Raw genomic sequence first — 27,356 nt, 5'->3', positions numbered from 1 at the left:
GTTCTCGTTGTTTTTGTTTTGTGTTCATATAATTAATACAATATGGACACTTACCACGCTGCGCACTGGTCCTCCGATCCTTCTTACTACTCCTCCTCAGAAGAGGAGGACGAAAATAGTTACACATGCTGATAATATAAATATCAGGTAGAATGGCAGTCACTAGTTCAGGAAGAGTCAGTGTCACTTGTGACAAGCTCCCAAACGGAAACAAATAAAAAACTCCTCCCACCCATCCTCACACACACCCCCTGCCCCAACCCTCCACTCACTACCAGAGCTCAGCGTCCATCTCTTCGTCCATCTGTCGGCCTGATTGGCTAGATATGAAGCTTGGAGGTCAGAGGCAGGGCAGCCTTTTAACAAAACACACACTGTACATGCGTCAACCACACCGTGTGTGTCAGTACACAGACACTATCCTGGTCTACATACAGTCTTAAGGATAAGTCCAGCTGACACACACAGTCTCTAATATATTACAGCAGCTGGGGTAAAATACATGATAATAATACATTATGAATGGAGGTGTCAGGTGTTAAAACATCCTCTACCACTTCCACCCTGATTTGTTATTTTGACATAATTTCACCACCATAGAGACTTAGTTCTCTAGACCATTACTAGGTACCAGGTACTAGGAACCTGGGGTACTTGGTAAATCCATAGGTGGTACTTGAGAAGACTCATGAGACCATAGGTAAAATGCACATGAGGGATGTACTTCAGGGGTACTCGGGCAGAGCAAAAATCATTTGGTGGTACACTAACCTAAAAGGGTTGGGAACCACTACCCTAGACGTATTTCCCCTGTGTATTGTTCTACAGTCAGCAAGAGAGTGGAAGTTGCATTTAACAGAACTGGTAATGCCTGATGAGCACACAGAAGCATGATATGCGTGACATTAACTGATGATCTGTCTGGATTAGTAATCAACAGATGTGTGCGGATTAGGAATATACAGATGTGTGTGGATTAGGAATATACAGATGTGCCATCAAGTTGGGGACAAAAAATGGTGCATTATAGCACTAAAATAAGCACTGTATTGATCATGAAACACAAAAAAGACTATCTAACTTTAACTAACTGTATCTAACTGTATCTAACTGTAAATAACTGTAACCACATACCATAACCTACAGTATAATAGTCTGTATAATAGTCACATTTCGGTGACAGCATTTTACAACCACCTGTATTATCGAGCTCTCCTAAAATCTTTCCAGCCAATCAATGTAACTCCCCCTGAGACCATCGTCACAGCCCAATACAAATAACTCCAACCACACTGACTCATCTCTTCTCCTCATAACAACAGAGACATCCATTCTGTCCCTAAACTGTCAGACCACACTGACTCGTCTCTTCTCCTCACAACAACAGAGACATCCATTCTGTCCCTAAACTGTCAGACCACACTGACTCGTCTCCTCTCCTCACAACAACAGAGACATCCATTCTGTCCCTAAACTGTCAGACCACACTGACTCATCTCTTCTCCTCATAAAAACAAAGACATCCATTCTGTCCCTAAACTGCCAGACCACACTGACTCGTCTCTTCTCCTCGTAACAACAGAGACATCCATTCTGTCCCTAAACTGTCAGACCACACTGACTCGTCTCTTCTCCTCATAACAACAAAGACATCCATTCTGTCCCTAAACTGCCAGACCACACTGACTCGTCTCTTCTCCTCATAACAACAGAGACATCCATTCTGTCCCTAAACTGTCAGACCACACTGACTCGTCTCTTCTCCTCATAACAACAGAGACATCCATTCTGTCCCTAAACTGCCAGACCACACTGACTCGTCTCTTCTCCTCATAACAACAGAGACATCCATTCTGTCCCTAAACTGTCAGACCACACTGACTCGTCTCTTCTCCTCATAACAACAGAGACATCCATTCTGTCCCTAAACTGTCAGACCACACTGACTCGTCTCCTCTCCTCATAACAACAGAGACATCCATTCTGTCCCTAAACTGTCAGACCACACTGACTCGTCTCTTCTCCTCATAACAACAGAGACATCCATTCTGTCCCTAAACTGCCAGACCACACTGACTCGTCTCTTCTCCTCATAACAACAGAGACATCCATTCTGTCCCTAAACTGCCAGACCACACTGACTCGTCTCTTCTCCTCATAACAACAGAGACATCCATTCTGTCCCTAAACTGCCAGACCACACTGACTCGTCTCTTCTCCTCATAACAACAGAGACATCCATTCTGTCCCTAAACTGCCAGACCACACTGACTCGTCTCTTCTCCTCACAACAACAAAGACATCCATTCTGTCCCTAAACTGCCAGACCACACTGACTCGTCTCTTCTCCTCACAACAACAAAGACATCCATTCTGTCCCTAAACTGTCAGACCACACTGACTCGTCTCTTCTCCTCATAACAACAGAGACATCCATTCTGTCCCTAAACTGCCAGACCACACTGACTCGTCTCTTCTCCTCACAACAACAAAGACATCCATTCTGTCCCTAAACTGTCAGACCACACTGACTCGTCTCTTCTCCTCATAACAACAGAGACATCCATTCTGTCCCTAAACTGTCAGACCACACGGACTCGTCTCTTCTCCTCATAACAACAAAGACATCCATTCTGTCCCTAAACTGTCAGAAAAAACATTAGTTACATGTTCCTTTGGAATGTAAATAGATAAGGATCAGTTACATCATCACTGCTGAACTGAGATGACTGTATAAAAGGAGTAAAACATGTTCCTGTGGGTTATGGCCGCCACTCTTTGTAATAGTATGATTCCAAAGCCTACGTCATAGGACTGTATCCCAGCCCCACCGGCCTTCCATTCTAGATTTCCCCTCTTAAAATGGCCGCCGGGCGGTGACAGTGTTGTGAAAACAATACAATCGGAGAAAGAGCTGTAAATCTATTTGGACAGATTGATGCCAGGTCACATTCCATGACAAGCCTCTGTGTGTGTGTGTGTATATATATATATATATATATATATACATACACACACACACACACACACACACACACACACACACACACACACACACACACACACACACACACACACACACACACACACACACACACACACACACACACACACACACACACACACACACAGCCTGCGGGTCAGAGACAGGACACAGCCCTGGTCTATCACCTTCAAACTGAGGTTTGTTTTCCAAACGACTGTAGCCCAAAGATAGAGAGGTCTCAACCTTTTACAATTCAGGGTTTGTGCATATTCAATGATGCAATATCCACCACAGGCACCTTAAATGGGGAGGACGGGCTCATAGTCATGTCTGGAACAAAATAACGGAATGATATCGAACACATCAAACACATGGTTTCCATATGTTTGATGCCTTTCCATTCGAGAGAGAAGAGAGAGAGAGCGAGAGAGAAGAGGAGAAGAGAGAGGTAATTCCAATTTCCAAACCTAGACTAGCATAGCTATACAGGGTCATCATGTCTAGATTGACGAGGTTATCCCCAAGGGACACCTTGTGACAGCAACGCAGCAGCTGCCATGGCAACGCAGTGAAGGATTCAATATTTACAAGGGACAGAATGGATGTCTCTGCTGTTGTGAGGAGCAGAGACGAGCCCGTGTGGGTGGTGAGGTGTCAGTCAGCCAATCAAAGTACAAAATGGTGGTGGTCCGGTCAGCAGACAGCAGTAGCTGGAGAAAAGAGCCAGGTGCAGAGACAGGGCAGAGAGGGTAACTGAGAGGTGCTTGCAGCAGGCTAAGTGATCAGGGGACTATACTGTTACTGGAGTGGATCACCTTTAAGCTGAGAGAGAGCCCTGACTGACTGTGCAAGGACTACTGACGTTAAGATGTGTTATGACAGCCTATGACTGTCTTGGTCCTGGATTGTCAAAGGTTTGTCTTAGACACACAGTCATATAAATATAGACATACTGTGCATGTCGGTCCTTGATCGTTTTTAGCCACTATGTCGGTCTTCTCTGACCCTAACCAGGACAAGAGCTCTGTCACACCAACATGTCCTCTTGGGAATAATAAAGTAATCTCTCTCTCTTTATTGATCTCCAACATAGCCTCTCCCTAAAAACCAACGATCCCCTGCCTAGAATTCCTTTCTTCCCACCTGTCGGACAGACAGAAGTTTTCCAGCTCCAGTAATGTGATAAGAGACTGTTTACATTGGTGCTGCATCTCCCCTTCACTCCCTGAATATACACTCTCTCTTCTGTTCACTCTGCAGTCTAATGAGAATTGTCTGAATCTGGTTACTGTAATAAAATCAACAGCCTACTGTTCCGGCCGGCTGGCAGGCAAGCATGTAGCTAGCTAACTATCTCCGGTCATTTGTCCAGCCCCAGTGCATGATTCTCAAATGGTACACTATTCCCTACATAGTGCACTACTTTTGAACAGAGACCTAAATGGGGAATAGAGTTCCATTTGGGACGCAGATAGTGGAGCGACTGTCAACCGCTGAGCATTTGATTACATACTCTCTGTCCTTCTTTTGTTCTTTTCGTCCTGGTATTTACAACAGCACATAGCGGAGACATTCAGAAGCCACTGACCAAGATCACAGAGAAAAGATGCAATGAAATATGTGTTTAGTGATGTCGTTTCATTGATTCACAATGGGACGCAGTCATGCGTTTTAACAGTAACTGTGTCGGTATTTGTATTTTTTAAATATTTAACCTTTATTTAACTAGACAAGTCAGTTAAATAGGAACAAATTCTTATTTACAATGACTACCTACCCCAGCCAAACCCAGACGACGCTGGGCCAATTTTGGGAATCCGAATCATAGCCGGTTGTGAAACAGCCTGGATTTGAACCAGGGTGTCTGTAGTGTTACTTCAAGCACTGAGATGCAGTGCCTTCGACCGCTGTGCCACTCAGACGCCCCCGAGGATGGGCAAAAAGTAATGGCTGGAATGGAATAAATGGAACAATATCGAACACATCAGACACGTGGTTTCCATGTGGTTGACGCAATTCCATTCACTCCATTTCATTATGAGCCGTCCTCCCCTCAGAAGCCTGGTTTCCATATTCTCTAAGGGTTACATCTCATACAGGAGTAAGAAGTATTTCTACTAGAGATTTATTTCCAGGCCAGATTGTGTCTCAGTGGTGGAGCTGAGAAAAGCAGGGTTGTGTGTGAGCGAGGATGCAGTCTGCAGAGAGTAGGTGGATGGGTAGACACACACACACTAGAGATGTATAGTATTATGTAAGAGTTTGTTAACTGTTGTGTACGTGGGTAGGAGGGAAATACATTCAAAATCCCACGAGTACAAGCACATTCACAGGCACACAGAGATTTGAGCTCCAAATTGCTTGTTGTTTGGTATTTCCATATGCAGTGAATGGGTTGGTGGTGCACTGCACACCTAGAACAGAGAGGGGAGAAGAGAACTACACCAACTGGCCAACTACACCAAGAGGGACTTCCAGTTGAATGAATTAGGCCAAACAAAGGCTACCGCACAGACCAAAGTGTGCCACTGTCGCTATCAGCATTTGCCAGGTAGGGCAGAGTCCACAAACACACCCACACCTGAGTGTTTCACCTGAGTGCTTGTCATGCACAGGTTGAGCCCCAGACGTAAATATTGTTTGTCTGCCAGGAGGGTTTGTTTGTGTGTGTGTGTGTGTGTGTAGATTTTGGAGCTCATCTCTAACAAATCAGATGTTTTGGCAGGCAGCCATATGCATTCCTCAGATGAGACGAGCTGCTCTTGCTTTCGCTGGTGGCCTAATTCACAGCCAAATGAATCTACTGAGAACGTCATACTAGAGTTTCTGCGGAGTGTACGGTACCTCAGTATAGTAAAATAAACAAATAAGCACGGTACTGTAGGCCTGAATATCATAACACTGGCTTTAGTGAGGAAATGGTTCTCTTGTTAGTGTCAAATCTAACAATATCATACTGTCAACAATGAAATAAGAGAGAAATAATGTCAGAGAGATCTGGAGAAAGCTATGAGAGAGAGAGAGAGAGAGAGAGAGAGAGAGAGAGAGAGAGAGAGCGCAGGAGAGAGAAATATATATATATATATATATAGAGAGAGAGCAAAAGAGAGAGCAAAAGAGAGAGCGCAAGAGAGAGAAATATAGAGAGAGCAGGAGCTAATGGTTCATATTTGACTGTGAGGCTGTGTGTCAGGTTTTAGGTGTCAGTGTGACTGGTGTGTGTCAGGTTTTGGGTGTCAGTGTGACTGGTGTGTGTCAGGTTTTGGGTGTCAGTGTGACTGGTGTGTGTCAGGTTTTGGGTGTCAGTGTGACTGGTGTGTGTCAGGTTTTGGGTGTCAGTGTGACTGGTGTGTATCAGGTTTTGGGTGTCAGTGTGACTGGTGTGTTCACAGTGGTCCAGCCTATCAGACACGTTCAGACCTAACCCTCTTTTCATATCACAGGAAACTAGGTGGTGAAGCAATCATCCAAGATGGCGTAGCAGTCAGACGTCTTTGTCTTCGTCTTGTCCCATGTATATATATTTTTATATTTTTTTCTTCGCATATATTTTAAAAATATTTTCTTAACCTCAACATACTCTCCAGCAATCCGCCTCACCCAATGTGGTATGGATCTGCTATTTTCTTTACTTTTGAACCGGAACCCCCAACAGGGGCTTGCCAGCTAACTAGCTACTATCTAGTAGTCAGCTAGCCACTGCTAGAGGTCATCAGCTAACCTTTAGCCCAGACAACTCCTGCCAGTCTGCACAGAACAGGCTGCTACACTTAACACCTGGTAACTCTGGCATTTTACTCCTCATGTTAAACCAGTTAGTAATTTACCCCCAACAACAGTGGCTCAACAATAGAAATAGTATCACTAGAACGGACGTAGCCCCTAAGACCACTGCAGTTTGACTGCAATCATCATGATTGAACAAATATATAAATGCAACATGTACAGTGTTGGGCCCATGTTTCAGGAGCTGAAATAAAAGATCCCAGAAATGTTGCATATGCACAAATATCATATTTCTCTCAAATTTTGTGCACAAATGTATTTACATCCCTGTTAGTGAGGAGTATTTCTGTCTGTAATAAAGCCCTTTTGTAGGGGAAAAACTCATCCTGATTGGCTGTGTCTGGCTCCCCAGTGGGTCTGTGCCCTCCCAGGCCCACCAATGGCTGCGCTCCTGCTCAGTCATGTGAAATCCATAGATTACTGACTAATGAATTTATTTAAATTGACTGATTTCCTTACATGAACTGTAAAATATTTGAAATTGTTGCATGTTGCATTTATATTTTTGATCAGTAGGCTATAGGTTCAACAATGATTGACACTGTCAGGAGGCTATAGGTTCAACAATGATTGACACTGTCAGGATGCTATAGGTTCAACAATGATTGACACTGTCAGGAGGCTATAGGTTCAACAATGATTGACACTGTAATACACATCTGTCAAATATACACATTGCATATTTATTTCCAGTTTGAGTACAATACAAAAATATTGGTTAAATAAAAAGCTCTGTGTTGAAACATTAAGTATTTTGTTCATTTCAAAATATAGTAACAAAATAGAGTATAATATTTTAATGTTTTACAAAAGCTTTGAATCTTCATTCCTGCCGGCATGTGTGTTTAAAAGCCTTTCATTTTTGTAAAGCAGATTCTAATTTTCATAACACACTATTCCAATCTAAGATAATTCCATTTTGAATACATTTAGCAGAGCACTTAGTAAAGCTACTCCTGCCCATAACGCACTGCATAGGAATCTAATTAGGGGTTGCAAAATTCTAGTAACTTTCCAAATATTCCCAGATTTTCCAGAAATCCCAGTTGGTAGATTGCCGAATCCGTAAGGAATAAGCAAGAAATCCAGAATCCTCCAAGGATTTTTGGAGAATCTGGGAAGTTTGTAAATTACCGTAACCCTAAATCTGCTACGGTACATTATAATATTCCGACCTAGCCTGTTGCCAGTGTCTGCTTAGCTAACATTCCACTCCTTGAAGGCTACTCCGTGTCAAGGAGTGTAGCTATAAAGACTAGCAACCGGGCTAACTGTGACCTTCATCACCCACCATTATCCTTCTCCTATCCTTGATTCCCAGATCCTTTCAAGAGGAGCACTTCTTTAGGTTCAAGTGAAAGTCCACATGTATGACTACAGACATACAGTTCATGGCTGGTTAGGCATTTGAACCTGTGTCCATTGTAAAAGGGTGTATCTGATTCTTACTCAATATAGCAGTGCAAAAAGCAGAGTTGGCAGGTAGGCCCACTGTAGCCATTGCTACTCAAAATAATGCAGCATATTACCCCGTGGTATAAGTATGGTGATATTTTGTGCTATATATTGTATTTAAGTTTAACATTCATTTAAAAGCCTCCTAAGAGCTAAATATGTTGGATAAGTATATTGAAGAAGCGCATTGCATAAGTTGTTTATAGATAACAGTAGACTGGTATAAATATTCAGTTCAAATCCAGCATACACTCAACTGTAATACTATGTATGCCTTCAATGCAGTTTTGTACAAGTAGGGCCGGCATGCACTTTCCTTCTATTTTTCCTTAAGAATAAAGTTGTTCAGTCATTTAACGTTCACGATGACAGACGAAGACAGCCCTCTGAGACCTTCCCAGACAGAGAACAGACACAGATTATACTTCAACATTCTGAGACGAGACAGGCTTCAGTCGAACTAACACACGCTGTCCCCCACTCCCAACAAAAGCTAACTGTTCAAATGTAATCAAATTTAAAACATCGGCAAGCTATTTGTGGGTTATAACCTCGTAAAGACGTGTGTGATAAAAGACTAATAGAATAACTGGATTTGGTCTCCATTTCCCTAGCAAACCTTAGGTCAGTAAAACACACGTACAGGGACAAATAGAAAAGTGAATGAATGACAGAAGTCCACACTGGAGAGAGAGGGAGGAGAGAGGAGGAGAGAGAGGGAGGAGAGAGAGGGAGGAGAGAGAGGGGGGAGAGAGGGGAGAGAGAGAGGGGAGGAGAGAGGGGGAGGAGGAGAGAGAGGGAGGGGGGGAGGAGGAGATGGAGGGGGAGAGGGAGATGGTAGAAAGAGAGAGAGAGGAAGAAATAGAGGGGGAGAAAGAGGGGGGAGGAGGAGGGGGAGATGGTAGAAAGAGAGAGAGCTAGGAAGAAATAGAGGGGGAGAAAGAGGGGGAGGAGGGGGGGAGATGGTAGAAAGAGAGAGAGCGAGGAAGAAATAGAGGGGGAGAAAGAGGGGGAGATGGTAGAAAGAGAGAGAGCGAGGAAGAAATAGGGGGGAGAAAGAGGGGGAGATGGTAGAAAGAGAGAGAGCGAGGAAGAAATAGAGGGGGAGAAAGAGGGGGGAGGAGGGAGATGGTAGAAAGAGAGAGAGAGGAAGAAATAGAGGGGGAGAAAGAGGGGAGGAGGAGGAGGGAGATGGTAGAACGAGAGAGGAAGAAATAGAGGGGGAGAAAGAGGGGAGGAGGAGGAGGGAGATGGTAGAAAGAGAGAGAGCGAGGAAGAAAAAGAGGGGGAGAAAGAGGGGAGGAGGAGGGAGATGGTAGAAAGAGAGAGAGAGGAAGAAATAGAGGGGAGAAAGAGGGGGAGGAGGTGGGAGATGGTAGAAAGAGAGAGAGAGGAAGAAATAGGCGGGGAGAAAGGGGGAGGAGGTGGGAGATGGTAGAAAGAGAGAGTGAGGAAGAAATAGAGGGGGAGAAAGAGGGGGAGGAGGGGGGGGGAGATGGTAGAAAGAGAGAGAGCGAGGAAGAAATAGAGGGGGAGAAAGAGGGGGAGGAGGAGGGGGAGATGGTAGAAAGAGAGAGAGCGAGGAAGAAATAGAGGGGGAGAAAGAGGGGGAGATGGTAGAAAGAGAGAGAGCGAGGAAGAAATAGAGGGGGAGAAAGAGGGGGAGGGAGATGGTAGAAAGAGAGAGAGCGAGGAAGAAATAGAGGGGGAGAAAGAGGGGGGGAGGAGGGAGATGGTAGAAAGAGAGAGAGAGGAAGAAATAGAGGGGGAAAGAGGGGAGGAGGAGGAGGGAGATGGTAGAACGAGAGAGGAAGAAATAGAGGGGAGAAAGAGGGGAGGAGGAGGAGGGAGATGGTAGAAAGAGAGAGAGCGAGAAGAAAAAGAGTGGGAGAAAGAGGGGAGGAGGAGGGAGATGGTAGAAAGAGAGAGAGAGGAAGAAATAGAGGGGGAGAAAAGAGGGGGAGATAGAAACAGAGGGGGAGAGAGAGGGGAGACAGAAACAGAGGGGGAGAGAGAGGGGAGATAAAAAGAGAGCGCGAGCGAGCAACAGAGAACGAGAGGGGGAAAAGTCAAGGTTGAGAGGTTCATTGCGTCATTTTAAGAATCTGCTCAAAAAAGGCCCCTCTCCCATAACAGCGGCTATTTCCATCTTATAATCTGAGCCCTGCTGAACTTTACGTATAAAACCCAAAGTAAATTTGGCATCTAGAACACTCTGTGGTCCAAGAAAAAGTCAGGGGCCATAGTACAAGGCTTTATAATTGCTATATTCACCAAACGGTTTAACTGTGCCAAGGGATCATTACGAAAGTGTTCAAATATAGCATAGAACCTTGAGAAAGGGAAGCATATGGTTGAAACATGTCTACAGTACAGTAAAGTACAGTACAGTAAAGTAGGATGTATATTTGGACAGTCAGAAGTGGGACATCCTGTATACCATTACTGACTGACTTGCTTAATCATCATCGGTATGTGTTAGATTTGAGTTGACTCATGATAGAACAGATATTGTGTTTCGGTGGACATCCTGCATCTAGAATGTCAACTATTCCTGATCTTTGAAGCGCTAGGCTGTCATTAACTCAGTGCTACAATTGATAAGGGTAATCTGTGCAACAGGCATCATGTACAGGTTCAAAATAAAGCTTTAAAAACATCTTACACTCATCCAAGAAGAAAAAGCATTATGTTATTTATCAGGGTTAAAGGCAGTTTAAAAAAGCATTATGTTATTTGTCAGGGTTAAAGGCAGTTTAAAAAAGCATTATGTTATTTATCATGGTTAAAGGCAGTTTAAAAAAGCATTATGTTATTTATCAGGGTTAAAGGCAGTTTAAAAAAGCATTATGTTATTTATCAGGGTTAAAGGCAGTTTAAAAAAGCATTATGTTATTTATCAGGGTTAAAGGCAGTTTAAAAAAGCATTATGTTATTTATCAGGGTTAAAGGCAGTTTAAAAAAAGCATAATGTTATTTATCAGGGTTAAAGGCAGTTTAAAAAAGCATAATGTTATTTATCATGGTTAAAGGCAGTTTAAAAAAAGCATAATGTTATTTATCAGGGTTAAAGGCAGTTTAAAAAAGTGTTATCCACACCATTCTTTAAAATGGCAGCAAACCATGATAGGTATTTTTGGTATATGACAGATCACACTCAGTTATCTAAGACCATGTAAGCATCATTTCACCCCTTAAATAAAGGCAATAAAAATCCTCCTCCTTATCCCACATCACCTCCACTCACTACTCCAACATTATGCTAAGTGTTTGGTGGCCATTAGCTACTGTAGTAGTGTGAATAGGAGTGTGGAGTGCTGTTCTCTGTGAAGTGCTGCCAGCCTGTGTGATAGAGGAGCTGAATTGGCCTGACTGTGTGAGAACTGCTGAGGTCACCCACCCACACACTGACACCTACAGCAGAAACGCATTCACACACTGACACACACTCACTGACCCAAACTGACACACACGCACAGAATGGATTGAGGGTGAAGAGCAATGGTCTTCATAATCCTATATCTCCTTTCCTATGTGGGTGGAGGTCCGTGGTAACGGAGCATGATGTTGAAGGAGCGGGCGAAGTTGTTGGACAGAGAGCAGCTGGAGGCTTCGTCCATCCAGGGCAGGAAGAAGGCAAAGAGGAGCAGAGCCAACAGCAGGAGCCAGAGGGGCAGGGCCACCCGACACACACGGTACAGCAGGCCTGGAGTCTTCTCCTGCAGGGAGTCAATATAGAGACGTTACACACACACACCTGTGTATATATACACATGGAACACACACACATACACATGCACCTAGTCAAATACACTCCCAAACAACACTAGTGTGTATAAACAAACATATTTTAATTCACGTAATTCAACCCATATATTTTTGGGGGGAGTAAACAGCTGGGCTTGAGAAAGGAAAACAGACAGAGCAAAGACGGACCATTCATGGGATCAAAGTGATAGTCCCTTTTAAAGGAGTGTATACTGTGTCACGTCAACATGGGTCACACAGTAGGGTCACACAGTAGGGTCACACAGTAGGGTCACACAGTAGGGCCACACAGTAGAGTCACACAGTAGGGTCACACAGTAGGGTCACACAGTAGGGTCACACAGTAGGGCCACACAGTAGGGTCACACAGTAGGGTCACACAGTAGGGTCACACAGTAGGGTCACACAGTAGGGTCACACAGTAGGGTCACACAGTAGGGTCACACAGTAGGGTCACACAGTAGGGTCAGTGTTAGCTAGCTAGGTAAACATAGAAAAGGCTCACAGCCCCCTCAATATAATCAGGATTGTGAACACGCACACACGCACGCACACACACACACACACACACACACACATTGAGTGTTCTTCCAAGTGAAGCGAGAAAATCCTCACCCACTCACTCATGCTCACTATCTTAACAAGACAGCTCCATCAACAGCCAAGACTTTGTGTGAGTGACACACCAGTTTCTTTCATCTGTGTCTGCTGTTATTTTTACCTTATCAACAACCTGGGGGTAAACTTAGTTAGCTATCCTCGTTATTTTTACCTTATCAACAACCTGGGGGTAAACTTAGTTAGCTATCCTCGTTATTTTTACCTTATCAACAACCTGGGGGTAAACTTAGTTAGCTATCCTCGTTATTTTTAGCCAGCCATGCACCTGCTGTGTTCACAGATCACTGATAGAGACAGAGAGACAGAGTGAGAGACAGAGAGAGAGACCATAAAGCTGTGAACGATCTGAGAGACAAGGCAAGAAGGGCATTCTATGCCATCAAAAGGAACATAAATTTCAACATACCAATTAGGATTTGGCTAAAAATACTTGAATCAGTCATAGAGCCCATTGCCCTTTATGGTTGTGAGGTCTGGGGTCCGCTCACCAACCAAGACTTCACAAAATGGGAGAAACACCAAATTGAGACTCTGCACGCAGAATTCTGCAAAAATATCCTCTGTGTACAATGTAGAACACCAAATAATGAATGCAGAGCAGAATTAGGCCGAGACCCACTAATGATCAAAATCCAGAAAAGAGCCGTTAAATTCTATAACCACTGAAAAGGAGGCGATTCCCAAACCTTCCACAACAAAGCCATCACCTACAGAGAGATGAACCTGGAGAAGAGTCCCCTAAGCAAGCTGGTCCTGGGGCTCTGTTCACAAACACAAACACACCCTACAGAGCCCCAGGACAGCAGCACAATTAGACCCAACCAAATCATGAGAAAACAAAAAGATAATTACTTGACACATTGGAAAGAATTAATAAAAAAACAGAGCAAACTAGAATGCTATTTGGCCCTACACAGAGAGTACACAGCGGCAGAATACCTGACCACTGTGACTGACCCAAAATTAAGGAAAGCTTTGACTATGTACAGACTCAGTGAGCATAGCCTTGCTATTGAGAAAGGCCGCCATAGGCAGACATGGCTCTCAAGAAAAGACAGGCTATGTGCTCACGGCCCACAAACTGAGGTGGTAACTGAGCTGCACTTCCTAACCTCCTGCCCAATGTATGACCATATTAGAGAGACATATTTCCCTCAGATTACACAGATCCACAAAGAATTCGAAAACAAATCCAATTTTGAAAAACTCCCATATCTACTGGGTGAAATTCCACAGTGTGCCATCACAGCAGCAAGATTTGTGACCTGTTGCCACGAGAAAAGGGCAACCAGTGAAGAACACACACCATTGTAAATACAACCCATATTTATGCTTATTTATTTTATCTTGTGTCCTATACCATTTGTACATTGTTAAAACACTGTATATATATAATATGACATTTGTAATGTCTTTATTGTTTTGAAACTTCTGTATGTGTAATGTTTACTGTTAATTTTTATTGTTTATTTCACTTTATATATTCACTTTATATATTATCTACCTCACTTGCGTTGGCAATGTTAACACGTTTCCCATGCCAATAAAGCCCTTGAATTGAATTGAATTGAGAGACAGAGAGAGAGAGACAGAGCAAGAGAACAAGAGAGAGAGACAGAGAGAGAGACAGACAGAGAGACAGAGAGAGACTGAGAAAGAGACAGAGACAGAAAGAGACAGAGCGAGACAGAGACAGAGAGACAGAGAGAGACAGAGAAAGAGAAAGATAGAGACCGAAAGAGACAGAGAGAGACAGAGACAAAAATAGACAGAGAGACAGAGAGAGAGAGTAAAGAGAGAGACAAAAAGAGACAGAGAGACAGAGAGAGAGAGTAAAGAGAGAGACAGAGACAGAGACAGAAAGAGAAAGAGACAGAGAGAGAGTAAAGAGAGAGACAGAGAGAGAGTAAAGAGAGACAGAGAGAGTAAAGAGAGAGACAGAGAGAGAGTAAAGAGAGACAGAGAGAGAGTAAAGAGAGAGACAGAGAGAGAGTAAAGAGAGACAGAGAGAGAGTAAAGAGAGAGACAGAGAGAGAGTAAAGAGAGACAGAGAGAAAGTAAAGAGAGAGACAGAGAGAAAGTAAAGAGAGAGACAGAGAGAGAGAGAGAGAGACAGAGAGACAGAGAGACAGAGAGACAGAGTAAAGAGAGAGACAGAGAGATTAAAGAGAGAGACAGAGAGAGAGTAAAGAGAGAGACAGCGAGAGAGTAAAGAGAGAGACAGAGAGAGTAAAGAGAGAGACAGAGAGAGAGTAAAGAGAGAGACAGAGAGAGAGTAAAGAGAGACAGAGAGTAAAGAGAGAGACAGAGAGAGAGACAGAGACAGAGTAAAGAGAGACAGAGAGAGTAGAGAGAGACAGAGAGAGAGTAAAGAGAGACAGAGAGACAGAGACAGAGTAAAGAGAGAGACAGAGAGAGATTAAAGAGAGAGACAGAGAGAGAGTAAAGAGAGAGACAGCGAGAGAGTAGAGACAGAGAGAGTAAAGAGAGAGACAGAGAGAGAGTAAAGAGAGAGACAGAGAGAGACAGAGACAGAGTAAAGAGAGACAGAGAGAGTAGAGAGAGACAGAGAGAGAGTAAAGAGAGACAGAGAGAGTAAAGAGAGAGACAGAGAGAGAGACAGAGAGAGAGAGAGACAGAGAGAGACAGAGAGTAAAGAGAGAGAGTAAAGAGAGAGACAGAGACAGAGAGAGAGACAGAAAGAGACAGAGAAAGAGTAAAGAATGCATCAATCTAGCAGTAAAAAACATCAATAATATATTCAGGCAAATGGCAAAAGAAGCACAACTGAAATTGATTTTAAAAAACTAACAAAAAAGACCACTGGTTTGATGCAGATTGTAAAATTATAAGGAAAACCACTTGCATACAAAAGTGGTGAATTACGCCTTAATTACTGTGAGACTTTAAAACCCTATAAACGTACACTCAGAAACAAAAAAAGCACAGTACAACAGCAAGCAGCTGACAATAATTGAGGAGTCCATAAACACAAACAACTTCTGTTTCAAAATTGGAAACCCCCCCCCAAAAAAATCTAGAGGAATTAGCGATACAAAATGGTGACATATGGACAGACCAGTTTAAAACACTCTACAACACTGTTCAAATTGACACATACGCAGAACAATGTCAAATTCATGAGAAGGTGAATGGATTAGAAAAAGTTATAGAGGACAATGGAAATCCATTGGACTCCCCAATTACTGACCAGGAGCTCTATAAGAAACTTCAGGCCCTCAAATTTAAAAAGCATGTGGACCTGATGGCATCCTAAATGAGATGCTCAAACTCACTAGTGCAAAATGTCAATTGGCTATATTAAAACTGTTTAATTTGATCCTGAGTGTAGGTTATTTCCCTGACATCTGGAATCAAGGACTCATAACCCCCCCAATCTTTAAGAACAAAGACTAATTTGACCCTGACAATTCCAGAGGCATTTGTGTGAACAGTAACCCAGGGAAGATTTTCTGTAGTATTATAAATGTAAGAGTTCTAAACTTCCTTAATAAGCACAATGTCTTGAGTAAAATCCTAATTGGATGTATACAAAAACATCACATGACCGATCACATTTACACCCTAATAGACATGTCCACCAAAATAATACCAACATGTATGCTTGGCAAGAAAATAACCCTGGCGGGGCCTTCGCCAGGGTTGCAATCTGGGCCCTGCATTCTTCAATATTTACATCAATGAATTGGCCACAATTCTAGAACAATCCTCAGCCCCTGGTGTTAGTCTCCACAATTCAGAGGTTAAATGCCTGATTTTCACAGATGACCTCTACATGCTGTCACCCACAGCACATGGCCTATACAGCAGAGCCTGGACCTGCTAGAGCAGTACTGCCAGACCTGGGCCCTGGAAGTAAACCCCAAAAAGACTAAAATAATGATTTTCCAGAGAAGATCCAGATCTCAGGGAATAAGACCAAAGTTCTCAATTGGTACAAAATATATAGAGTACTGCACAGACTACTATTATTTAGGTTTAAAAATAAGCTTAACTGGACACCTTAATAAAGCAGGAAATGAACTGAGAGAAAAAGCCGGCAGGGCATTCTACGCCAATAAAAGACAAATTCAAATTCAAATAAGTAAATATTAAAATTTGGCTAAAACTAATTGAATATGTCATTGAACCAATTGCACTTCATGGCAGCGAGGTGTGGGGTCCACTTGCAAAACAAGATTTCACCCAATGGGACAAACACCCAATTGAAACATTGCATGCAGTTCTGTAAGATTCTCCTACATGTCCAGAGGAAAACTACAAACAATACATGCAGGGCAGAATTATGCCAATATCCACTAATAATACAAACTAAAAATAGAGCAATTAAGTTTCGGAAACATCTAAAATACAGTGACCCCCTCTCATATCATTACCAAGCCCTGCAATGCCAAGAGCTGAGCAAAGAAAAGAGTCCCCTCATCCAGCTGGTCCTGGAGCTGAGTTCACAAACCTGTTCTCCTAACACACTGAAGCCTCAGGACCAGAACATCCAATCAATCAGAATAAAACAAATTACAACACAGTCAAAACTACATTCCTTATTGGGAAACACAAGCACAAGCACAAAGCACAATGCAGTGCAACCTGCCCCTAAATGGACAGTACACCATGGCTAACTATTTGACCATGGTTACTGACAATACCTTAGAAAAACCTTGACAAAGTACAGGCTCAGTGAGAACAGCCTTGCCATTGAGAAGGGTAGACACAGGAGAACCTAGCTCCCTGTAGAGGAAAGGCTGCACAACCACAGCACCAGAGCAGAACCCAAGACAGAGCTGCATTTCCTGGCAACATTTTAAAATATAAATCAATTAGAGAGTTTCATTTCCCCAAACCTGAAACCCAAAATGTAATTTAAGGTGCCCCAAAGCTTTTTTACTATCATTCATTATATAATTAATCTTTGTTTCGTAGTGTAGTTTATTTTTATTTAGTTTAGTCACATGATTTGTTAATTAGCAGTACGTTTGCCAATCGGTTGGGCTGCCAGACTTAATTTCCATACCTTTAGCCTCATCCTTCTCAACCATAACATGTTTAGTTTCCTCATCAATCCAAGGGGATTTAACAGTTTTTACAGTCGTTTTCTTAATGGATACGTGCTTATTAGTAACTGGAATAAGTTGTTTCATAAATTCATCAAGTGCATCATCTGGTTGCTCCTCATTACACACCACAGACCAGCAGTGTCTGGTTGCTCCTCATTGCACACCACAGACCAGCAGTGTCTGGTTGCTCCTCATTACACACCACAGACCAGCAGTGTCTGGTTGCTCCTCATTACACACCACAGACCAGCAGTGTCTGGTTGCTCCTCATTGCACACCACAGACCAGCAGTGTCTGGTTGCTCCTCATTACACACCACAGACCAGCAGAGTCTGGTTGCTCCTCATTACACACCACAGACCAGCAGTGTCTGGTTGCTCCTCATTACACACCACAGACCAGCAAATATTCTTTACATCATCAACATATGAATCACTACAAAACCTATTGTATGACCTCTTATACACTATATTAGGCCCAGCCTTTGGAACTTTGGTTTTCCTAGATATGGCTATTATATTGTGATCACTTACATCCTATGGATTTGGATACTTCTTTAAAGCAAATATCTGAAGCATTAGTGAAAATGTGATCAATACATGTTGATGATTTAATTAATGTGCTGTTGGTAACTACCCTAGTAGGATGACTGACAACCTGATCCAGGTTGCAGGCACTGGTTACAGTTTGACGTTTTTTCCTGAGTGGGCAGCTTGATGACAGCCAGTCGATATTTAAATCACCCAGAAAATATACTTCTCTGTTGATATCACATACATTATCAAGCATTTCACACATATTATCCAGACACTGACTGTAGAGATATTTGCATTCCTCAGGCTGCAGCTGAGACCACAGGACCAGCCCAGGCCACACATTTTTTCCAGTTTGAACTACACTGAATATGAAAGAAAAGTTTGACCAAGACAAAATCATTGAGAGCGATTGTTAACTGTACCTTAGCTGTCCTGGTGTGTTCCTCTCGGCCAGCAGCACCAGCACCCTGCTGGAAATAAATCAAGAAAACATACAGGTCAATATACTGCATGTGCCTTACACAGAACAGTGCAGCCAGACCATTACCCAACGTTGATGATACACTGCTACCTTCTGGAAGACCAGGGAGGGGAATGGGGGGGAGAGGGGGTAGAATAATAGAATACACAAAGTGCAATTTCTAAATTTGGTTGTATATCAGCAGTCACTCATTTAGCCCATGTCAGCCAAAACCATTTAGATTGTTAAGTTAGTCTGGCGGCCAGCTATCTGTAGTAGGAATGGTTGAATTACAAACCGGGGTGGGAACCATTGATCATCAGTTATCATATTAAAACCTGCAAACATTTAACTCCATCCTATGGCAAAATGTGTAGAATTGCAGCAAAATAGCTGTAAAACGTCAAATTTTTCTCTCCAACTCCATAGCAAAATGGGTAAAATTGCAGGAAACAAACTTTAAAATGTACTTTCCCCCCCTCTTCAATGCCACTATAATGGAAGATGGGGGGTATGGATGTGGGTATGTAGAGCCACCCCTCATGATAAATGTTGTTGTTTTGTGGCCCCCAAAACATCAAAGTTGCCCATCCCTGTGGTAGACCAATGTATCATCTCTTTATTATAGGATATTATAGGATACTCTTTAACGCCCTCTGCTGGATGTACATTTTACACAGCACCCTATTCCTGAAATATTGCACTACTTTTGTCCAGAGCTACAGTTATATTCATGGCTTGTTTCATCACAATATTGTTTTGAACGTTCGTTCTGGACTGATGCCTATCTGAGCATTCTACACAATGCATAATCAATGAGTGCTGATGAAGATTTCATCAAAAGTGCATTACAAGAGCTTGGAAATACAATGCCCTTCAAAAGGGAGGCAAATAATTAGTAGCAAAACCTTGTGTCATCATTTTGATGTCGCCAGGTTGACTTTAGATGCAGTATAACGTTAACTACGATTGAGGGGAGGACACTGGCTTTTAGCTAGCTACCGTTAGCATTGCTGGCTATTTTGCAAAACTTTGCTAGCTAAAGACAACATTTTCATTTGTCTAAAGTAAATTTGACAACATGATAATGCTGGCAAAGTTGTTTCCTACTAAACATTTGACTACTTTAGCAACGTAATCATATTTCCAGGCAGTCGTTAGCCTCCGTCCAGAATGACTGGGCTTATCACGACTTCAGAGCACCTCTATCACACCACTGGTAGAGGGCAGCTTGAGAACGTTCATAACAATGGCATGACCGAGTGACAGAGGTACAACCTATGAATAGGTCCTAGTCAAAAATAGGGCACTATAAAAAGGGAATAGGTTGCCATTTTAGAGGCACAATACAGTATTTGCACAGTACTGTTTACCTTGACATTCAAATGGGCCTTGAGGTCTCCTACATCCTTCAGTTTGGACTTGTAGAGCATCCAGCGATAACGTATCTCCTCCATGCCCACATCCTCAGCCCCACGGTCAGCCCTGGCCCCGGCTACAGCCCAAGCCATCAGTAGTAGCTGGAACTGCTCCTGACCCCAGTCTACACTGGACCGCAAGGTCTGTCGGAGTGAGGAGAGGGAGGGGTGAGAGAGGGAGGGGTGAGAGAGGAAGAAGAAAGAGAGAGGGGGAAGAGACAGAGGGAGGGATAGAACGAGAGAGGAAGAGAGAGACAGAGGGAGGGATAGAATGAGAGCGGAAGAGAGGGAGGGGGAAGAAAGAGAGAGGGAGAGAGGGAGGGAGGGGAATAGACAGAGAGGGAGGGATAGAACGAGAGAGGAAGAGAGAGAGGGGGAAGAAAGAGAGAGGGAGAGAGAGAGGAAGGGACAGAAAGAGAGAGGGGAGAGAGAGAGGGAGGGATAGAATGAGAGAGGAAGAGAGAGAGGGGGAAGAAAGAGAGGGAGAGAGAGAGAGAGAGAGGAAGGGACAGAAAGAGAGAGGGGGAGAGAGAGAGGGAGGGATAGAACGAGAGGAAGAGAGAGAGGGGGAAAGAAAGAGGGGGGAAGAGAGGGGGAGAGAGAGAAGGAAGAAAGAGAGAGACGAGGGAGAGAGAAGGAAGAACAGAAAGAGAGAGAGGAAGAGAGAGGGCGAGAGAGAGAGAGAAGGGACAGAAAGAGAGGAGGAAGAAGAGAGAGGGGGAAAGGACAGAAAGAGAGAGGAAGAGAGAGAGGGGGAAGAGAGAGAGGGGGAGAGAGGGGGAGGGACAGAAAGAGAGAGGAAGAGAGAGAGGGGGAAGAGAGAGAGGGGGAGAGAGGGGGAGGGACAGAAAGAGAGAGGAAGAGAGAGAGGGGGAAGAGAGAGAGAGAGGGACAGGAAAGAGAGAGGAAGAGAGAGAGGGGGAAAGAGAGAGAGAGGGACAGAGAGAGAGAGAGGAAGAGAGAGAGGGGGAAGAGAGAGAGAGAGGGACAGAAAGAGAGAGGAAGAGAGAGAGGGGGAAGAGAGAGAGGAAGGGACAGAAAGAGAGAGGAGAGAGAGGGGGGGAGAGAGGGGGAGGGACAGAAAGAGAGAGGAAGAGAGAGAGGGGAAGAGAGAGAGAGGGAGGGAGAGAAAGAGAGAGGAAGAGAGAGGGGGAAGAGAGAGAGAGGGACAGAAAGAGAGAGGAAGAGAGAGGGGAGAGAGACAGAGGGAGAGACAGAAAAAGAGAGGAGAAGAAGAGAGAGGGACAGGGGGGAGAGAGAGGGGGGAGACAGAGGGACAGAAAAGAGAGGAAGAGAGTTAGGGGGAGACAGAGAGGGGGAGAGTTAGGGGGATAGAGAGAGGGAGGGACAGAAAGAGAGAGGAAGAGAGAGAGGGGGAAGAGAGAAGGGGAGAGAACAACAGGGGGACAGAGAACTGTTGCATGTGGCTGAGGGATAAGCAGGGGAATTGCTGCATCATGTAATAACAATAAGCAATGTGTCAGTGAGTAATGTCTACAGAGGATCTTTGCACAGGAGAATTCAGGCCGCAGTAAATCCTGAAGCAATAATCCTTCATATCTACTGAAACACACACACAGTATATCCCCAATCAAACATCTCCAATCCCCCGTCTGCCTTGAATCAATGTCCACTGTCTGCTGACTGAATTTGAAGCGTTCTCTGTGCTCCCATACTGACAGATACATCGTGACCACTAACATGGCCTGCTAGTGTCCCAAATGACACCCTATTCCCTTTATAGTGCACTATATTTGACCACAGCCCTATTTCAAAAGTAGTGCACTAAATAGAGAATAGGGTGCCATTTTGGTTGTGATGTAACCTGTCTGACTGTCAGGCAGCTTGTAGTTGGGATGCAACCTGTCTGACTGTCAGGCAGCTTGTGGTTGGGATGTAACCTGTCTGACTGTCAGGCAGCTTGTGGTTGGGATGTAACCTGTCTGACTGTCAGGCAGCTTGTGGTTGGGATGTAACCTGTCTGACTGTCAGGCAGCTTGTGGTTGGGATGTAACCTGTCTGACTGTCAGGCAGCTTGTGGTTCAGGGATGTAACCTGTCTGACTGTCAGGCAGCTTGTGATTGGGATGTAACCTGTCTGACTGTCAGGCAGCTTGTGGTTGGGATGTAACCTGTCTGACTGTCAGGCAGCTTGTGGTTGGGATGTAACCTGTCTGACTGTCAGGCAGCTTGTGGTTGGGATGTAACCTGTCTGACTGTCAGGCAGCTTGTGGTTGGGATGTAACCTGTCTGACTGTCAGGCAGCTTGTGATTGTGATGTAACCTGTCTGACTGTCAGGCAGCTTGTGGTTGGGATGTAACCTGTCTGACTGTCAGGCAGCTTGTGGTTGGGATGTAACCTGTCTGACTGTCAGGCAGCTTGTGGTTGGCATGTAACCTGTCTGACTGTCAGGCAGCTTGTGGTTGGGATGTAACCTGTCTGACTGTCAGGCAGCTTGTGGTTGTGATGTAACCTGTCTGACTGTCAGGCAGCTTGTGGTTGTGATGTAACCTGTCTGACTGTCAGGCAGCTTGTGATTGTGATGTAACCTGTCTGACTGTCAGGCAGCTTGTGGTTGGGATGTAACCTGTCTGACTGTCAGGCAGCTTGTGATTGTGATGTAACCTGTCTGACTGTCAGGCAGCTTGTGATTGTGATGTAACCTGTCTGACTGTCAGGCAGCTGTGTAACCTGTCTGACTGTCAGGCAGCTTGTGGTTGTGATGTAACCTGTCTGACTGTCAGGCAGCTTGTGGTTGTGATGTAACCTGTCTGACTGTCAGGCAGCCCTGTCTGACTGTCAGGCAGCTTGTGGTTGGGATGTAACCTGTCTGACTGTCAGGCAGCTTGTGGTTGGTGGTCTGACTGTCAGGATGTATGTAACCTGTCTGACTGTCAGGCAGCTTGTGGTTGGGATGTAACCTGTCTGACTGTCAGGCAGCTTGTGGTTGGGATGTAACCTGTCTGACTGTCAGGCAGCTTGTGATTGTGATGTAACTGTCTGTCAATTCAGCTGCCAAAAGTTATTTTAGTCTTCTAGAGGAAGGTCAGAAGGTTTGTGAATTTGTCAGGGCCTCGCTGTAAGGTATTTTATACCATCCTAGGGTTTTGTTTGGTGCACTCTGAACATAATGTCCTCCAGATGAAATACACGTTTTATGAAGTTATCATGTAGCATGCACATTACTAACCATAAGACACAGACCTAGAGTAACTTATCATTTTTGTGTAAATAAAAACAGGAATGGAATACTGGAAATGCAATAGTGTTAATTTCTGAGAAGAAACATCAGCACCAACCATGAGTGTGTTCTGCCTGATCTTGAGTTCTTTGGTGCTCAGCAGTCCCTCTGTGCTCAGAATCCCTGAGAGTGTATCGTTCTCCTTCTGTAGCCAGGCCTCAAACTCCCTCCTCCTGTCCTCATAGTCCCCTGCACTCAGGGATGCCCCAACATCTGCCTGAAGGACCCCAACAACAACATGATCAGCAACAACATCAACTTACTGTAGTAAATATATGTATAAAAAAAAAATCAGCTAGCTAACTTTCTTAATATTTCAGTTTATAACGGCAGTTGAATATGGGTTACAGTGTATTGAGAGACAAGTCAATTATAGCATGTCAACTTGAAGTTTACATCTTCCTTTATGAACTAGAAAATGTGATTATTATGATTGGAGGTAAAAGAATGGGTGGAGAAACCAGACCGTGGTGTGGTGACTTGAGCCCTGTAGCCTTCCAGAGGGTTTTCTAGCAGAGCCTTGCTGGAATGACAGAGTGAGACCATCCATGCCTGAATCCTCCATCCTGGTCTTGATAGGCGGGAAAAAGCCTCTGTGTCGCAGATGTCCCCCTTCACTGTGGTCTCTCATTCCACCTGTTCCCTTGTCGTAGTTACCTCTGCTGCCGTGCTCTAACCCAGAGCCTGACTCTAACCCCACATCTAACTCCATGGCCAGGGATTCAGCCATTCCTCTGGACCTCTGCCCATCCACCCACTCCTCTGTCTGCCCACTACGGCTGGACTCAGACACATCTACTACCACCACCCCGCTAACCCTGGAGCCAGAGTCCCCCACCACCCCGCTAACCCTGGAGCCAGAGTCCCCCACTACCCTGCTAACCCTGGAGCCAGAGTCCCCCACTACTCCACTAACCCTGGAGCCAGAGTCCCCTACTACCCCGCTAACCCTGGAGCCAGAGTCCCCCACCACCCCGCTAACCCTGGAGCCAGAGTCCCCCACTACTCCACTAACCCTGGAGCCAGAGTCCCCTACTACCCCGCTAACCCTGGAGCCAGAGTCCCCCACCACCCCGCTAACCCTGGAGCCAGAGTCCCCCACCACCCCGCTAACCCTGGAGCCAGAGTCCCCCACTACCCCACTAACCCTGGAGCCAGAGTCCCACACCACCCCGCTAACCCTGGAGCCAGAGTCCCCCACCACCCCGCTAACCCTGGAGCCAGAGTCCCCCACTACCCCGCTAACCCTGGAGCCAGAGTCCCCCACCACCCCGCTAACCCTGGAGCCAGAGTCCCCCACTACCCCACTAACCCTGGAGCCAGAGTCCCCCACTACCCCACTAACCCTGGAGCCAGAGTCCACCACTACCCCGCTAACCCTGGAGCCAGAGTCCCCCACCATCCCGCTAACCCTGGAGCCAGAGTCCCCCACCACCCCACTAACCCTGGAGCCAGAGTCCCCCACTACCCCGCTAACCCTGGAGCCAGAGTCCCCCACTACCCCGCTAACCCTGGAGCCAGAGTCCCCCACCACCCCGCTAACCCTGGAGCCAGAGTCCCCCACCACCCCGCTAACCCTGGAGCCAGAGTCCCCCACTACCCTGCTAACCCTGGAGCCAGAGTCCACCACCACCAATCCTCCTCCACCATGGGTGCTTCTGCCCCCTGTGTGGCCTGATGTCATCCCTGTGGTTCCCTCCTCTCCCCTCTGACCGTACCCCCCTCTCCAAACGATGGAGGAGTCCACCTCCTCTACACCCAGGCTGTGCTCACCGCCACCCCTCTCCTTCTCCCTTTCCCTGTCCCTGTCCCCACTCCCACCGCCCTGTCCCCGTCTCTGACTGCCTGCCAAGGTTAACGTCATAGGACTCAGTTGTTGACCAAGAGTCTGTCGATCCCTGCCCTGTCTCTCCCTATGTTCAGAGAGATCCATAACCTCCATACTGCCCTCAAACGCTCCCTCGACCCAAATACCCTCTTCCGCTCCAAAACTCTCCCCTCCTTCCCCTCGCTCCAACCTTCCTCCTAACCCTGTTCTTCCCCCTCTCCCAACCCCTACTCCAGAGGTCTGAGAGAGCCAGACCCCATGGCCCTCTCCTGAGGATCTCTCTGGAGCACCCTCCCTACTGCTGCTGGAGCCACTACCCTTGATCATGTCTCCTCCCTCCCCAGGAAAGAGCTCCCTGCCTGGGCCTGGCCTCTCCCCAGCCTGGCCTCTCACCCTCTCCCTCTGGGTGTCTAAGTCAGGGTCCTCAGAGCTGTGCCCATTCAGCAGCCTGGAGATCGGAACAACAGACAGTCAGTACTGAAGGCATCTCTTAAGATTGTGCAATTGGCCGCATTAAATACTTTTCACCCAGATGCAGGGACAGCATATGTAATATAATTACTTTTATGTAGAAGGGTTTTGGAGATAAATGTGCACAAGCCATAAGAGATTGTCGAGGACCTCAACTGAAATCCACTAAACTACAGATGTAGTAGTAGGACTAGTAGTAGTAGTAGTAATAGTAGGAGTAGGACTACTAGTAGTAGTAGTAGTAGTAGTAGTAGTAGGACTAGTAGTAGTAGTAGTAGGACTAGTAGTAGTAGTAGTAGGACTAGTAGTAGCAGTAGTAATAGTAGGACTAGTAGTAGTAGGACTAGTAGTATTAGTAGTAGTAGTAGTAGTAGTAGCAGTAGGACTAGTAGTAGTAGGACTAGTAGTAGCAGTAGGACTAGTAGTAGTAGGACTAGTAGTATTAGTAGTAGTAGTAGGACTAGTAGTAGTAGGACTAGTAGTAGTAGGACTAGTAGTATTAGTAGTAGTAGTATAACTAATAGTAGTAGTAGTAATAGTAGTAGGACTAGTAGTAGTAGTAGGACTAGTAGTATTAGTATTAGTAGTACCTACACGTACGCTACGGTCACAAGACGCAGGCTCCATTTTTATGGAACGGTCTGCCTACCCATGTCAGAGACGCAAACTCGGTCTCAACCTTTAAGTCTTTACTGAAGACTCATCTCTTCAGTGGGTCATATGATTGAGTGTAGTCTGGCCCAGGAGTGGGAAGGTGAACGGAAAGGCTCTGGAGCAACGAACCGCCCTTGCTGTCTCTGCCTGGCCGGTTCCCCTCTTTCCACTGGGATTCTCTGCCTCTAACCCTATTACAGGGGCTGAGTCACTGGCTTACTGGGGCTCTCTCATGCCGTCCCTGGAAGGGGTGCGTCACCTGAGTGGGTTGATTCACTGATGTGGTCATCCTGTCTGGGTTGGCGCCCCCCTTGGGTTGTGCCATGGCAGAGATCTTTGTGGGCTATACTCAGCCTTGTCTCAGGATGGTAAGTTGGTGGTTGAAGATATCCCTCTAGTGGTGTGGGGGCTGTGCTTTGGCAAAGTGGGTGGGGTTATATCCTTCCTGTTTGGCCCTGTCCGGGGTGTCCTCGGATGGGGCCACAGTGTCTCCTGACCCCTCCTGTCTCAGCCTCCAGTGTTTATGCTGCAGTAGTTTATGTGTCGGGGGGCTAGGGTCAGTTTGTTATATCTGGAGTACCTCTCCTGTCCTATTCGGTGTCCTGTGTGAATCTAAGTGTGCGTTCTCTAATTCTCACTTTCTTTCTCTCTCTCTCGGAGGACCTGAGCCCTAGGACCATGCCCCAGGACTACCTGACATGATGACTCCTTGCTGTCCCCAGTCCACCTGGCCATGCTGCTGCTCCAGTTTCAACTGTTCTGCCTTATTATTATTCGACCATGCCGGTCATTTATGAACATTTGAACATCTTGGCCATGTTCTGTTAAAATCTCCACCCGGCACAGCCAGAAGAGGACTGGCCACCCCACATAGCCTGGTTCCTCTCTAGGTTTCTTCCTAGGTTTTGGCCTTTCTAGGGAGTTTTTCCTAGCCACCATGCTTCTACACATGCATTGCTTGCTGTTTGGGGTTTTAGGCTGGGTTTCTGTACAGCACTTTGAGATATCAGCTGATGTACGAAGGGCTATATAAATAAAATAAATTTGAATTTGAATT

At 45.3% G+C, this 27,356-nt stretch overlaps 1 protein-coding gene across 4 annotated transcripts in view; it reads right to left on the bottom strand.

Moving 5' to 3' along the window:
• Positions 1 to 10,476: 10,476 nt before the first annotated feature.
• Positions 10,477 to 27,356, bottom strand: part of LOC112255783 (nesprin-3) — a 51,255-nt gene continuing 34,375 nt past the window's right edge. For 3 of the 4 annotated variants that reach the window (XM_042325280.1, XM_042325281.1, XM_042325283.1), the window contains 5 exons: positions 23,813 to 25,622; positions 23,405 to 23,563; positions 20,061 to 20,249; positions 18,650 to 18,697; positions 10,477 to 11,946 (listed from right to left, as the gene is read on the bottom strand). In XM_042325280.1, the coding sequence (XP_042181214.1) occupies positions 11,758 to 11,946; positions 18,650 to 18,697; positions 20,061 to 20,249; positions 23,405 to 23,563; positions 23,813 to 25,622 (2,395 nt within the window). In that variant the 3' untranslated portion in view covers positions 10,477 to 11,757. The remainder of the gene's footprint in view (positions 11,947 to 18,649; positions 18,698 to 20,060; positions 20,250 to 23,404; positions 23,564 to 23,812; positions 25,623 to 27,356) is intronic. The other variant, XM_042325282.1, reaches the window with a different exon arrangement.

Source organism: Oncorhynchus tshawytscha, linkage group LG08, assembly GCF_018296145.1.
Source record: "Oncorhynchus tshawytscha isolate Ot180627B linkage group LG08, Otsh_v2.0, whole genome shotgun sequence".
Lineage (NCBI taxonomy): Eukaryota > Metazoa > Chordata > Actinopteri > Salmoniformes > Salmonidae > Oncorhynchus > Oncorhynchus tshawytscha.
This window is presented reverse-complemented; position numbering and strand designations above follow the sequence as displayed.